This window comes from Cygnus olor, chromosome 15 (genome assembly GCF_009769625.2).
Source record: "Cygnus olor isolate bCygOlo1 chromosome 15, bCygOlo1.pri.v2, whole genome shotgun sequence".
In the NCBI taxonomy this organism is placed as follows: Eukaryota; Metazoa; Chordata; class Aves; order Anseriformes; family Anatidae; genus Cygnus; species Cygnus olor.
In genome coordinates this window covers 4322835-4338793 of record NC_049183.1, presented here as the reverse complement: position 1 = coordinate 4338793, position 15959 = coordinate 4322835, and the positions used below count along the sequence as shown (strand labels likewise).

The window sequence follows — 15959 nt, the reverse complement described above, 5'->3', positions numbered from 1 at the left end:
CTCAAATTAGTATAATTTTATAAGTTTCTTTTTTTGTTTGGCCAGGTGGCAAATGAAGTCCAGTGCAACTGCTGAGACAATGCACCCAGACCTTTCTGTTCTTATCTCTAGTAATGGGAAGTAAGTATTTAAGAATCCAGCATTATTTATGCTCCATGTTCTCTGAGCTTTCTTTTCAGTCCCAAGTAATAATAATTTGAAGATAGTTCCTTAAGCATACAACACCCTGCCAAGCCGTTTAGCTCCTGTAAAGGAGGCTCTACTGTAGAATGTCTTCCCATATGAGTTAAGCGCTTATACGAAGCTGCACTGGTCTATATAAAGTTCAGGCTCTGAGAATTAACTTACCACATGGAATTCCTCCACCTGTAAGTAATGTCCAATCAGAAATCCCAAGACATCTCCCTGACGGATGGCATTGTCAAGATCTTGCTCAGCTAGAAGTTGTTCACATTGTCTGATTGCTTCTTTGGGATCCTCAGAGTATACTCTAGTAAAAGAGCATAGTTACTCATATTTCAGGTTACTCTTTGGTCTTGAATGCCAACAGCCCTTTTAAAATTACAGGTGTTTCCCTGCTATAAAAATATACAGAAGCAAGTCTTCTCCAAATTATTTACTGAACTGTGAATGTCGTCTTCTTGTATGATATTTTTGTCATTAGTCTACATGCTCTGAATACCGCAACTTACCTCCGAGCATGGAGGAATCGCTTGATCAGGGCCATCTTGCTTTGCAAATGTGTTAGTTTGCTTTCCTGTTCCAGAGGGCTTCTAGTTTTTGCTTTTGAAAGGCACTTACATGCTTCTGTAAGAGCTCCTTGTGCTTTCTCATAATTCTGATACTCATCGATTTCTACCTGCAGGGAGACAGATTAGCTGAGTGTCTCGCTCTAGAGCTAACAAACCAAACAAACCTTGAAGAATCACAGAAGGTGGACGTACCTGAGCACATGCATCATAGAATCCGGCCAACAGGTCAAGGGCCCTTCCTTTAGTATAGAAGCTAATGATGTTCTTCATAATCTCTGGGTCCTTACGCCAATCCAGTGACTGTAGGTAGTTGGCTGCCATGATGTAAATCTCTCTCTGTCTGGAGACTCCCGCAAAAAAGATGATTTTCTCTGTGTCTCCAGATTTCATCAGTGCCCTCATAGCCTAGCAATGCAAGAAGGGTGGGACGACAAAGAGGGGAAAATATTGTGAATACAAACACAGGCTCTACTAAAATGGCTAGGAAGTCTCATCCGGATAGCCTACTTTATGAAAATTGTCTCAGGATTTACTTTGCAAACCACTCTTGTTGCAAAATCTTATAAAGGTAAGAGGCTCAGCCTCCCCAGCTTTTTTCTGCCTATCCAAACTGACCTTTAACTTGTTTCCTGCTTGTGTATATTTCTTGGTTGCCAAGTGGTAATTGCCTTGTCTCATGCAGCAATCAGCAATTTGTTCCAGTAGCTCTCTCCGGGACTCCTCAGAGAGGTCCTTGGAGTCTTTAGACACTGTCATCCTCTCAGCCGTTTCCTCTGTGATGGTCAGGTTCTGCTTCAGGCAAAGTTGCAGAGCTTCTTGGTACTAAGGGAAGTAAGAAAGCAGGGAGCTGTTGCAAGCGCTACCGTGATACTTCACGTTGTTTGTGGTGCAACCCATAACAATAAGCTATACGAAGGCACAAATGTTAGCAGATGTAGCTTCTCTGAGTAGAGCATTTGAGGAGTTGTGCCCTACCATCAACTCATATTCAGGTATATACTTTCTCATTTTGTTCACAAAGAACATATTTGTGCCTTGCTACTGTTTCCAGTAGGATCTTTTCTATGATCTTCCCAGGCACAGAGGTGAGGCTCATCTGGCTGTAGTTCACTTTTTGTAGCTCCTTTCAATGCTTTTTAAAAACGGGAGGAGTTATGTTTCCCTTTTTCAGTCACCAGGGACTTCACCTGATGGCCAGGACTTTTCAAATATGATGGAGAGTGGCTTGGTGACTACATCAGACTCCTTCAGGACCCTAGGATACATGTCATCATGCCCCATAGACTTGTACTTGCCTCACAAATATGTCTTTTCATAGCTGGTTATTAATAAAGATAAATCTCAGTGTATGCATGTACATACCTGTTGTGCTCCTCTGTCCATCCACGGAGCTTACCTTTTTGGCTGTTAGCAGCAATTCCATTGCCTTCTCATACTGAGCGTGTTCGATAAAAAAATCAGAACAGCGGGCTAGCAGAGCTGGGTCTGATTTCTCATCCAGGTCTTCAGCAATTAGCTGAAGGGCCCCAAACTGCTGTGTGGCAAAGGCTAGCTCCAGAGCTTTGGAGAAGTGTCCTGCCTGCAAAATTCAGGATGAGCCTTTTAAAGACTAGCATAAGCACTGCAGAATTAGCTTACAGGATACCCTAGAGTGGCTTAACAAAGCATTATCCACCATGAAGAAATGACTAATTGTACATATAGTCAAATGTATTGTTGATTTAATGCTCCTCTGCTGTGGAAATTGCATCAGTTTAAAGTTTGGTATTTTTACTAAAAAGTGATTTACCTTATGGTACAACATGACAGCTCTGTCCATTTGCTCCCCCTTTTCCTCATAATAGCAGGCTGCCTCTATCATGTCTTCTGGAGAGCTCAGAAGAGCCAGATTCATCAGCTGGTCATCTAAATTGTTCTCCTGTTCAAGAGCAAAGATTTGAGTTTTGGTATTCAAGCAAACTGATTTCATAATTCTGTCTTCTTTCAAGCTTCCAGCTTTATACCGTCGCATAGTAGCCCATCAGCCACCTCCTGTGTAAAACCTGTAGCTACTCAAATGACTCTGAGCTGCAACAATGACAATTTGTTCCATGCAGTTTTCTGTTGAGAAGTATGATGCATGTATGTATGTATGATGCTGAGCTGTATAATCTGTCCCATACAACCAACCCATTTATTGAAGAATCTTCTGCAGAAGATGAAGGCAGAAAACAAGAGCATCTTCATAGCTGCGCTGAAGGAACAAGCAATGCATCACAGGACAGAATGGTACGAGTGTCTTGTAACGCTTTCACTCTGTACGCTACCTAAGGGTAGAATCCTACCTTGGTTTTGGACAAAGACGTACATCTTCCCATACCTTACACAAGCGAATGGCATTGTTAAATGCCTGGGCCCTGGTGTAGAAATGTACAGCCTGCTTGATTTCCTCCTGACTCTCATACTGGCGGGCCAAGTGGTATGAAGCTGCCCAATTCCCTGTTTCATTTGCTATTTCAGCAGCCTGAAAAGGAAATCATATAGCTTTATGCTACGCCCATCCTAGGAATGAGAAGTCTCTGGAAACAGACAGCAACGGTCTGCCTTACCTTCTGAATGTTGCCCTGAAAGCAGTGGACACGGACTAGGGAAAAATAATCCTGAGCCAGTGCATAGTACTTCAGTGCAGATTCCATATCTGATTGGCTCTCCAGATACTGTGCCCACCATTTCCATAGGCTCCTAGAAAAGCAACAATATTAACTGCAGTAACCAGAAATTGCCAGAGAATGCATTTCTCACCCCTGGGATCTTGAACTCGAGGCTAGATACATTTTTTTTTTTTTAAGAATGCAGACAGGTCTTACCAAAATGCAACTGTGACATTCAAAGATCTGCGCTAAAAGGGAGTTCAGCCTAGATATCTATCTAGTGTGGCTGTTTTTGAGTGAAATATGGCATGCTCCTGAAAAGCTGAAGGAGGATCAAAGTGGATAGATAAGGCAGGTATTGAACTTGCAGAGCTGAGAGGATTCTCTTCTCCTCTGCTTTCTACACAAATTTTATTTCTGACCTGAAAGTCCCACTCAAGACAAGGAATGAGCATAGCACTGACTTGTCTTTCATCTTGTTGACATAGTTCTCCAAGGCTTGTAAGTCTTCAGAGAGCATTCGGGGTACCTCAAACCTGTGTGTATCTGACTTCTCATAGCTGTAGAGAAAAAGAACAGATTACATGTGAAATGACTAGCTTAAGACAATTATTTCACTTCCTGTGTAAAAAATCCACTTAATGTTGGATTAGCCACAGCTACAAAGTGGCAACCCTGATAACAGTGCTCCATTGGTATTATTCAGTTACTCTAAGACTTGTAGCAATCAGCCAGAACCATCAAAAATAAAAGGTACAATGCACCTGGAATCAGAGAGGCGATGTGATCATAGAATTGTAAATACTTCAAAGTTCCAGTGATGCTCCAAAGAAATATCCCAGAAACCTCTCCAAACATTAAGCGCAACCCTGTGCAACTGGCTGAAAAGGCAGCAAAAGCCCTGGGCTCATCTTGCTTAGTCCTTCTGCCATCCACTGCAATTTCTGCCTCTTTTCCACAACTGGAAGATCACTGCATTTATGCCATCCATCTAGTGCTAGAGTCTTTCCTTAACCTCCTGCCCACTTGGATCATCTTATGGGTCTTTCTCATCACATCACAGCACTACTTTGCCTCTGAACGTAAGTGATCTTACATTGTGAGATTTCACATGGTAAAAATCATATAAAAACAACATTTCAAACTAATAAAACACATTAAAAATCATATCCACCACCTTCTCTAGGAATTCATCAGTCACAGCCGAGGACTGGGCACCAGAAGTACCCAAGTCAAACCAAATTCTGTAGTTGTGCCTGAGACTCTCAGAGGAAGTAAACAAATCACTGGTAGTGGTCTTCCAGTGACAAGCATGGGACTGGATTATTATCGGTGTTCAACTATTGGCCCCTGACAGGACACTTAGCCTTAGGGAGGGTGCTGGGCAGTTTATTGCAACAATGCTTTTACCCCTGAGATAGAAAGCACCAGCAACAGGAAAAGATTTTAATTAATTGTTAGTAGCCATTACCAGGCATCCTCCTTATCCTGCCTCTAGTCTGCACAGAAGAACAAGGCCCCAAATCCCCCCTGAACACAATGATGCCATCAGCTGGTGCTTACTGCGTGAGAGCAAGACCATGCTCCCCTATTGCCTCCAGGTGCTTAGCATAGTTGTAGTAAGTGGTACGCAGGTGAACCCGGTCATGAGCTTCGGCTGTTTCAATGGCTTTCTGCCACTGGTTTGAGGCTTGATAGAACTTGTTCAGAAGGTCATAGCGTTTGCAAGCCTTGTACAGTTGCTCCGCATCCTCCTTAAAGAAGAGCATACAAAGAGCTCATTAGCTCTGTGTTTCATAGGCGTACATGCAAGCAGTAAATCACATCAGACACCGCACTTACGAGTATTTTATTAATGCAGGTCATCGCAATGCAATTAAAGGAACAATAATTTAGGCAGGGGGGTTAACCAACTAAATATACATAGCCTGGAATAGCACATTACTGGGAAACAGGATGTTTATGTGAAAATAAGGAAAGCATTCAGATCCTGACATTTACTGTACAGTATCAACTTGGGGGTGACATGAGCAAGCCATCAACAATTAAACACTGTCAGCAGGAGTGTAAATCACTTCAGAAAGGGGAGATATGCTCATGTGGGGCTACAGGTAATGGCCACACTGCCAAGAAGTGATGTCCAAAAGGTCCAAGGGACTAGGGTTTTTGGCAAGACGGCACTAAGTGCCAGAAGATCTCTGGGACCTCAGAGCAGGTCTCAGAGGCAGGAATTCTTTCTTGGATAACTGATAGCCATTCCTGGAAACAAATGCTACTAATTTCAGACAGAACTAGAACAGGAGGATTTTGCCTGTGCTGACGCAACTGCAAGCAAATTAGGAACTATTATTTTTACACTTTGAGAGGTACTCCTGTGGAAGGAGCATTTTCCTGCTCCACCCAATGGCTGTCCAGCTGAACACTATATTTAGTCAATTGAGATTATCTGTCCAAGACAGAAAAATAATTTCTGTCTCTTATTGTTTCAAATTCAAAAAAAGCATAGAAGATGGAGGTTGCTGGCACTATGATTTTATTACTGTATGAGAGAAAAAAAACAGCAAAATAGCGTCTGTCTTGCTACAGTTCTCCTTCATCTCTCCAAATAGGTCTAAATATCCAAAAGAAGGAGTACTAACACTTTTCAGCCTCATAGCTTTCTCTTCCAGGAAGCTTTTCCAAACATTTAGTTAAATTTTCCTTTTTTTTTCCATCACTTCAATTCAGGGTAGTTCCACTACCTCTCTAGCTTTCATACTGTTAAAATAGCTGTAGATTGCTAAACACCTTTTTAACCCAAAGTTTAGCTATTTGGCTATCTTAAAGATTTCCTTGTCTGTAAAACCCTTCCAAGAGCTTAACAATTTGCACTGATTTTCTCTGTACTTGCAGTTCATCAACTTTTTTTTCTGGTAATGAGGTACTTACAGGTGGAAGGCAATATTCCAGCTGCAGCTGCAGCAAAGCCATAGACGAAAGTTATCAAATCAAAGCCCCAGGATGTGGTGTCTCCACAAACACAGACCCAGATTTTTGCTGTCATAGCATTTTGCCAGTGTGCATCTAATTTGTGATCTCCTATGAACTGTGGGGCATGGCATCAGTTCTGCTGTCTCAGTTTGTCCCTCTTACTGGTCATTTGCTGGACCTTTCTATGGTTCCCAGACTAAACATCTCTGTTACGATTTTCTTACCGATCACTGATGAAGACATAAAATAAAGGCTAACCAAGAAGAATACATTCTCTCTCTTATTCATCTGACTTGACAGTGCTCCAGTCAGTTTTCAATCCACCTGATAATATCAGTCATCCACGTGATAATATCATCTCCATATTAGATCTCAGTGATATTGGTAAAGCACAGTAATCAAGGGCAGAGAACTTAGAGTAAAATAAAGCTATGTAGAAAAGACAGAATCCGCTTTGGAATGTATTTGCTGTCAGGTCAGGCTCCAGATTTAGGTGCAAGGGACAGCCTGCCACTGTGCCAGGCTATGGGGAGATGGCTGAACAGCCTGACTGCTCTTTCTGTGCTAGAATCCAGGCAAGTCACTGCCAGCATAACAGGAGAAGCAGCAATGGAAACCTGGGCAAATGTAGGAGAGCCAACGACTCTGGGACAGCACACACAACAAATCTGACTTGACAGAGCTCTCCATCCCCACAGCTAGCCAGCTCCCAACCTTGAGGCAGGGAACTTTCGTTTTGCCTACGCTGCTGAAAAGCATTAGGCCAGTCCTCACTGTATTGCAGAACACACCTTCAGCCTTTCATTCTGCAAACACGTCAAAATGAACCTTGCATTTCTCACACTGGACCTTAAAATATGTTTGTTAAAATGTTCAACATAAAACATTTCAAAGTACATCCCTTTTTAATCCAGTCAAACCTAGAATGATTATTTGAAGAATTATGCCCCAAGAAAAAACGTAAGACAGAACTTAGGATGTTTCATACATACAACATCCTTAAAGGAAGCTTCCTACATTCAGCAGCAGTTTTACTATATATATGTATATAGTAAATATGCTATATTGCTATATACTATACTATTTACTATACATATATATATATTCTGTACAGCAATCAAGAAAACAGACAAATTAATTTGCTATAAACTTCTGCTGCTATGGCTCTTGGAATTCTTATTTAAAGGCCTCAGGTTCTGCAATCCTCGTTGTCATCTACTCTTCAAGGACCACAGAAAGGGCCCATAGGGCTGTTGAGCCTGTAGAATTCACACTGATTGCAGAGAAAGACAGTTGAGTGTGGCACAGTAACTGTGCAGCACTGGGCTGTACAGTGCTGGAAGGGATGTCTACTTCCCGAGGATAAAAACTCAGCTTCAAGAAAATAATTGTAAGAACTATTCTTCATTACTCCTTGGAAACCTGGTAATGGATTTTACTTCCTTATAAGATTTTTGCACCTCTCTCAGAGTTATCAGAAATGGTCAATTTGTCAATCTATTCCCTAGTTAAATGGAGTGGATATTCTAGGATGCATACGATTAACAGGGCTTACCAGCATGCCCAGCTGAATTGCTAGCACAGCGACTCTGGCTTCCTCCTCTGGTTCTTGTTCAGCCTCCCTTAATGCTTTGGCTCCTCTTGCATGACCCATGTTTCCAAGGCAAATTTTGGCAACGTCAAGCCTCTGAGTCTTCACACACATGCGAGCCATGTTCTCCCAGATAGTCTCACTGTGATAAAGCAGAAAGAAGGGAAGTGCTGTTAATGGTAGCGCCATCAAGACTTCTGTATTAGGCAGGTAAGGGGCAAGGAAAGAGGAGAGAGTGAAAGGGAAAACCATTAACATATTCCACACTTAACACACACAAACAGACTCCATTTGTTATGTGAAGATTTAAGAGGAACAGAAATAGTCCTCAGACATAAAGGGTAGTTCTGCAACTGAATGTCCGTAGCTTTAAGCTATGCTTAAACTCCTAGCTCAAACCCTTTAACTCTTAGCTCAAAGCTAAGAGTTTACACTTAACAAAATCATCTGCCAACACAGATGCAGTGAACGTCTCAGCTTTGTGCTCCCATGCAACGTTGTCAGGTCTCACCAGACAACGCTGCTGAATAGGAGGGCCGCAGCACAACCGACAGTTGCATGGGGGACAAGCGAAGATTTACATAAATTCTGGTTATGTGTGAGGCTCTACAGAGTAGAACACAGTATGTCTGACTAATAAAAGCATAAACATTCAAAATACGGTGTTTTTTTCAGCGCGTGATCCTCAGTGGAGGTGTGGTCCACACAGTTCTCAGACACCACCACAACACAAAATAAGTACCTAAATGATAAAAGCAGGAAAAAAAAAAAAGCTAAGAGTTGAATGCCACTTCGGGTCTTGCACCTGCAAGCAAATCTTCCACTTTGGGGGTGGGGGGCTGACAATCATGTTTTCCTATGATTAAAATGTTTTTCTCTTCCCAGTTGCTGTGGGAAAGACCTGCACAAACAGGGGAAACTGACTAACCGGGAAGCAGTGAAGCAGATGAGATGCAACGTGCTGTCAAGCACACACAGTTGATGAAGGCAGAAAAGAAAAATGTTTTTCCTAATTTATTTTAAAATAAGATTATCTTCTATTTGCAACTACAACCAGTACAAAATTTTCAAGTAGAAATAAATATAAATACGTGACATACACTTCATTAAGGTCAAACAGGATAGAGAAAATAAAACAGGATCAGAAGTAATAGATCTGGGACAAATTTCAGATAATTCAGAAGTTTTGCTTCTGAAAAGCAAAAACACATCTCCGAATATTTTATAGGATTTCTTATATCCGCCTGTCCATATGGAACCTGGTTCAAACACAGTATGCTCTTGCCCTCTTCTGACATATCCAAGTCCCTCCCAGACTGAAATGCCAAAAGCAACATGGAAACAGAATGAAGTGATTTCTGAACTGGAAAGGCCTTACAAAAACTTCAGGGCTAGATCCTTCCAAGTGTAAGCCTGTGCATCTCCATTCAACATAGAAATGCTGATTTCTATCAGCAGAAGATGCGACCACCCTCATTTTTAGAAAGTTTGAATTACTTTCTTTTTTTATGCAAGCCACTGCCTATACCCCGAACTGGCAATAGGCAGGAAAAACATCTTTAAAGGACACTGAGGTCATATTAAATATTGTCACCTAGCTTTGATCAACAAAGACAGTAAGTTCTGTCATTAGTAGAAGATGCCAAACCTAGCATGTATGTGCATGGCTGTGCTTCACTACACACGAGGAAAATATACGTACTTTCCAAAATCTGTAGCATGCCAGAAGAAGCTGCCAACAGCCATTGCACTCTGTCTGAAGGAACACAAGCTTGCACTGTGCCAAACTAACAAACAGCACGTTTCTGAAAGGAAATCAAAATCTTTAAGAGCCTTGACAGCTTGCAATTCCATAAATGTAAGAGTTCATGGACTTGAACAGAGACAAGAGGATGAGAAATCTTATTAGCCTACAGGGAGTGGAAACTTTTGAAAGGAAATAGAGCAAATGGCATATTTTAAAGCACAAAGTTAAAAATAATAGTGTGCAGAGAAACAAAACAGGACTTAAAAGATCATAGAATCATCTGGGCTGGAAAAGACCTTCAAGATCACCAGGTCCAACCATTATCCTGGCCTACTGAATCCCATCACTAAGCCATGTCCCTCAGCGCTATGTCCGCACGCCTCTTCAATACCTCCAGGGATGGCAACGCCACCACTTCCCTGGGCAGCCTGCTCCAATGCTTGACCACCCCCTCTGTGAGGAAATTCTTCCTCATGTCCAGACTAAACCTCTCCTGGTGCAACTTGAGGCCATTTCCTCGTGTCACCTGAGAAAAGAGACTGACACCCTCCTCACTGCAACCTCCCTTCAGGTAGAGTGATGAGGCCTCCCTCAACCTCCTCTTCCCCATACCAAACAGCCCCCTTTCCCTCAGCCGCTCCTCCTAAGTCCTGTTTTCTAGTCCCTTCACCAGCTTCATTGCTCTTCTCTACACACGCTCAAGCAACTCAATACCCTTCTTGTAGTGAGGGGCCCACAGCTGAACCCAATATTCAAGGTATGGTCTCACAAGTGCCACATACAAGGGGACAGTCGTTTCGCTAGTCCTGCTGTTACTCATCATCTACTGGCAGCATTATGCTTTCATGAATGGCAACGGCTCCTGCCAACTTCAAAACTCAGTGGGGGAGCTGCTGTTGCTCCAGGAATTCCCCTCTGGGAGCTCCTGTCCCACACACGAGCTGCCAGCATGCCACCCAGGCACCCATGCCATATGCGTGCGGTACCCCACCTCAATGCACTGAAGAGCTGGAGCTCTGTCATTTCACCTCCTCCTTCCCCACTCCAAACCATTTACAAAACTAACCCGAGATGCTCCAGAAGCAGGCTACCGACAGGCTGGAACAACAACAATAATAACAATAACAAAAAATATATATATAATTTTAACACCACACTCTATATACTACAGTCTGTTGCTCATAAGGTATTCAAGTGTTTCTGATAGTAACATACTATTTGCTTGCAAAGGCAGTCTTCACGTGCATATAAAGTTTTATTTATATATTTATGCTTGTCTTTATTGTATTATTATCTATTGTATCTTATTTAAAAACTGGAAAGGCATTACAGTAACATCACCACGTGAAATGCAACAAAGGCTCAACGTGAACCAGCAGCATTCTCTGGCAGACCAGTGGGCAAACCACATTTTAGGATGCATCAAACCCAGCATAACCAGCCCATCAAGAGAGGCAATTCTCCCACTACATTTAGTGTTGGTGTGGCCCTACCTTGAATATTGCACGCAGTTCTGGGCTCCACAATATAAAAAGGGTGTTAAGGTCCTTGAAAGTGTCCAGAGGAGGTCAACAAAGCTGGATAAGGGGCTGGAGCTGCAGCAGGGGACGTTCAGACTGGACTTTAGGAAAAATTTCTTTACCGTGAGAGTGGTGAAACACTGGAACAGGCTTCCTAGCAAGGTTCCATGGCTGTCACTGCTCAAGAGGCATTGGGATAATGCCCTCGTTAATATGGTTTAACTTTTGGTTAGCACTGAAACGATCAGGCAGTTGGACTAGATGATCTTTGAAGGTCCTGAATTATTCTATCCTGTTCTGTTCTTCAATGATCAGGGAGACATCTCCAGCAGCAGAATAACATCCCAGAGGGGCAGCTGCACATCAGTTTTGTTGCCACTTTGGATATGTACAAAACAATGCAGGTCAAGTTAAGAAACAAGCAACAGGAGAGGTAGGACACTCTTGCTTCCAAGATCCAAAGGCAAAACCATCATTTTTCTCTCAACAGTTGTTAGTGTAGCAAGAAAGGCCCATCTGTCCTTACGTCCTTAAAAGGCAGCAACTCTTCTTCCTAGGGCTGGCCTCACTGCCACATACAGAACACCAAGTAATGATCTGCCCTTCCCCCAGCTCATTTTCTGAGAATTTCCTGTTCTTCCCCTCCTCCTCTTTTTCTTCCCTTTGGAAAGCAGCTCACATCTGTACTTCGTTAGCCACAACTGGAAACTTAATGAAGACCAGATGCAGCAAGAGCACAACCAGAGCAATAAGAATGAGCTCCCTGTGCATTTCGGGGGAGTTATGCCTACCCTTGAAGCACATTAATAAATGATCTGCTGCTGCACCCCAAACTCCCCAAGCTTCAGGCCACATCAGTAGCACGATAGAGTCTGAAACAAACAAACAAACAAACAAAACCTTTGATGCCACTTAGGACTAGATGCAAGTTTTACCACGTTTTTGATGAATCAGTTTTTCTTCCAGAATCTCTGATCTTCTGGGTCTGTTTTTCTGTGAAACTATGTTTACAGTATCTAGCATTCTGATTTCACAAACTCTTCTGGAACTATACATTTTTCATTGCCCATTTTGCATGGAATTAAAAAAAAAAAAAAACAACAGTAGAAGTAGTACTATTTAAAGTGCTGGAGATTCATGTGTCTGAACATATTACTACTATCTCCCTGCTCTATTTAATGGGCTATATTTGAAAAATGAACATACTTGCATTCCGTCTCATCTCTAAATATCTTGACCAGTAGAAAAATGAAATCTTTCTTTTCATCTTGGGTCTCACTTTGATGAACAGGATCCTAAGTACTCTGCTTTAAATATTAAATACAGTATCTGTAACAGTACATTACATATATAACATTTTAATAGTATGGAGATGTGGCTAGATTTTCCTGCTAGTCACTGAAAACATGTAGAACAGTTCTCCTCATTTTAACAAGAGACAAAAACAACAAACACATTCATCTCAGTTTCAGTACAACACCCTCCGGTCTCGACCACCACCTTCCACTAACTTCAGTGCAAGCAAGGCCACATCCCTTAACACAACCATGTGGAATGGGTGAGCATCCCCTTGTGCCCTAGACACAGCCTGGACTGTCCAAAAGGGACACCCAGGTTTCACTTCTGAGAAGTGGGAGTCTTTCTTGACCAACAACCAGACATGAGGAAGCTTCACTGTACAAGGAACTGTGTAAGAAATTGAAAGCAGGTTCTCAGCAGCTCAGCTAACTGCAAACAGAGTAGATGTAACATTCTGGTGTGAAGTGTTTACTCTGAGACTCACCATAATGTAAACCATGTCTGGGCTGACCTGGACAAACACTGCGAGGCAGTGGGCACCACCCTTTCCCTATCCTCCACCCGCTGCCTACGTGCTGCTCTTGGGTGTTTACCATGCAAAGGAAAAGGATGGAACAAAGCAGGTGCTGCTTCCTAAGGAAAATTATCAGCATCTATTACTATTTTCCAAATGTTAATTATTTGCACCGTTGCCTAGACTTCAGTAACTTCAAGTTGCACCTTACATCCCCCGAAAAAAAGCGTTAGAATAATGCAATCTAATTAAGTATACAACCGTAGGTGATTCTAATAAGATAATTTTTGATCAACTCTACACGTATACAATTTGATAGACCGGTCATAGGACATAAGCATCAAGCTGTGGACCATAATAGCTACAGACAGCTTATCCATGGCCAAACAAGACAAACTACTTGATACCTAAAGTTAGTGGGGACTCAAAGCCGATAATTTAGAAGCACTATGTAAAATTTTAAACACATCTAAAAAGATGAACTTTGATCTCATCTTCAAATCAATGCAAAATCAATGTAGAGCTAAAATGCCAAAACTGGTAGCACGTGGCATGCTGTCTTTGCTGTTGTAACCTGGAACGTTAATCATACTAAATGAGTTTTCCTCTGCCAAATATGTCAGGCATTTCTCACATACGTTCAAAACATTGAAAATGCATAGATTATTCCTATGAAGCCCTTCCCTAGAAGAAACAGAATACTTGATAAAGCAACAGAAGTCTTAAAGAACAATATTTAAGATGTTCTATTAAATACATAGATTTGTCTGTTCCAAACTTACCCTGATAAACTCAACATCAAGCTATAGTTTAGCATGAATTATAACAAACAAAATCCCTTTGTCCCAAGTACTGCAGTAAGTACCGCATTAGACAGAAGAAATACATAGTCACCTAATAATTCCCTCAAGTAGTGACCCAAACTTACTTCTAAGGTATTTCAATACACGATATTCTGTTGCAATACTTGGCATAATCACATTATCTATTTTCACCAATATAGAAATAAAGATGCTTCCTTATCAGTATTCTTTGCTTCTTGTTCTGAAAGTGCATTTATGTCTCAAGAAAGGATTTGAAGGACTAAGAATTGAATATACTTCTGCACATTTATCAATAGAGAAGTGTTCATTAAAGTGATTTTTTTTTTTTTTTTTTTAAGGATCAGAAGGATTCCTTGACTGGTTTGTACTAGAAGCACAGGATCTCCAAGTGAAAAAAGAGAATGTCACCAAGTGCCAACAAGAACCTTAATGAGACAGCAAGAAGCTAAATAATACAGGAAAAGTTGCAACAAAAGCTAATAATATTAAATTAATGTTTTTGATTAAAATTGTAACAACAATGAATAACTTTGAGCCACTTTGGTATGAGGAAGCTAGGAAAATTTACTGGATCTTTGCAAAACTCATTTGATTCTGACTTGGTGCAATTACTCATTTCAGGAATTTCCCAATTTTATAGTTTTAAATATTATTTTAAAAAGCCATTTGTCATTGGAACACCACGTCAATATAATATTGTGCCCTGTATAAACATATGTAAACAGAATTTACTAGGTACTAAATGGACAAACTCACTATGGAATGAAATAATTATCCAAATTATTGAGACTCCAGGAGTAAAATTACATTTACATAACAGACTTCTCACCCAGAAAGACCCCAAAGCTACTATACAAATTGCATGGAATAATTTAACCCACTGCTGAACAGAACTACTCTTTAGCACATAACACAGCAAAAAGCTACTTATGGATGAGAACATGCACCAGAAATTTTGCCCTGGAAAAAAGTCACAATGCACTTGCTAAATTACTGCATGCAACCTTACTACTGCCTTACATCGCTCCTCAGACACTCCTCGTGTTGGTGTATTATCTGGGTGGGCTTGGACTGCTGTGCTGCTATCCTTTCTGCTCTTTAAGGAGGAACCGGAGTTCCCAGAAATATTCCCATCATCACAAGTCTCAAACAACTGTGACGAGACAGTCCCTACCAACAGAAAGACAATGCGGATTTGAAATTATGCAACCTTTTCTGAGATGACCACCTCACTGTAACTAGAGAGATGAAGCAGTCTGATTTAATGCCACCTTTCTCACTAATCCCAGCATCACCTCCCATGTTTTAAGTGGCAGTGAAGTGAGCCATGTGTCTCAGCTGCATCAGTTCCCAGATGCAACTCATGAGACAGCTACCCACCCATCTGCAGCCACAACAAGAAGCAACTTGGGAGAAAGTTTTTTTTTTCCTCCCCACTTCTATCAAAACTGCCTTAAATGCAAAGTCATTGACTTCTATGGATTTGGGTGCGTAACATGCAAAATTTCTCAAGTAAAATGTATATCAAACCCTAAACCAATATCAGAATGTTTAGATCAGCCAGTCCCCTTAACACTCAAAGACAGTTATGACTTAAGAGGAATATGCTTTTATTTTTAATGTTGGTGGAATTCAGAAGAGAGGTAGAAAATTCTCATGCCAAACAATTTGTGCAGGAAGAAAAAGAAATTTGACTAAGCTTTAAGTCATGAGACTGGCTTTGTATTTTTACAAAAGCAGCACAATTGCTGCATTTTTGCATGTGCAACATAAAAAGAAGTTTGTGCCCTCAAAATACATCCTTGGGCTTCAAAAACAATCACAAAAAAAAAAACAGAGACAGGAGAGATCAGAAGATCAGAAACAGGTGCACTGTTGGGCAGAAGTTTGCCTTTGGTATCATCAACAATACACATATCATCCACCCAGCTGCTGAGTTACAGGCTTAAAACAACAGCAACTCCATGGGTTATAAATATGAAAATATGGTCATTGTTGTTAGGAAACTTCTTCAAAGAATAAATATGCCTACCAAACTTCTAAAAACACACATGTATAGCAATATGATTTACAGGAAAAACAGTAATGAATGATGTTGCCCTGCTGTGAAAA

The 15959-nt window shown here is 41.2% G+C and overlaps 1 protein-coding gene across 6 annotated transcripts in view; it reads right to left on the bottom strand.

Annotated features, from left to right (window-relative positions):
- The window catches only part of IFT140 (intraflagellar transport 140), an 80671-nt gene that overhangs the window by 1250 nt on the left and 63462 nt on the right, over nucleotides 1-15959 (bottom strand). For all 6 annotated transcript variants that reach the window (XM_040574432.1, XM_040574430.1, XM_040574429.1 and 3 more), the window contains 11 exons: nucleotides 7908-8085; nucleotides 4946-5136; nucleotides 3847-3942; nucleotides 3341-3473; nucleotides 3112-3255; nucleotides 2542-2670; nucleotides 2149-2331; nucleotides 1368-1574; nucleotides 945-1157; nucleotides 693-859; nucleotides 349-490 (listed from right to left, as the gene is read on the bottom strand). In XM_040574432.1, coding sequence (XP_040430366.1) covers nucleotides 349-490; nucleotides 693-859; nucleotides 945-1157; nucleotides 1368-1574; nucleotides 2149-2331; nucleotides 2542-2670; nucleotides 3112-3255; nucleotides 3341-3473; nucleotides 3847-3942; nucleotides 4946-5136; nucleotides 7908-8085 — 1783 coding nt within the window. The remainder of the gene's footprint in view (nucleotides 1-348; nucleotides 491-692; nucleotides 860-944; nucleotides 1158-1367; nucleotides 1575-2148; nucleotides 2332-2541; nucleotides 2671-3111; nucleotides 3256-3340; nucleotides 3474-3846; nucleotides 3943-4945; nucleotides 5137-7907; nucleotides 8086-15959) is intronic.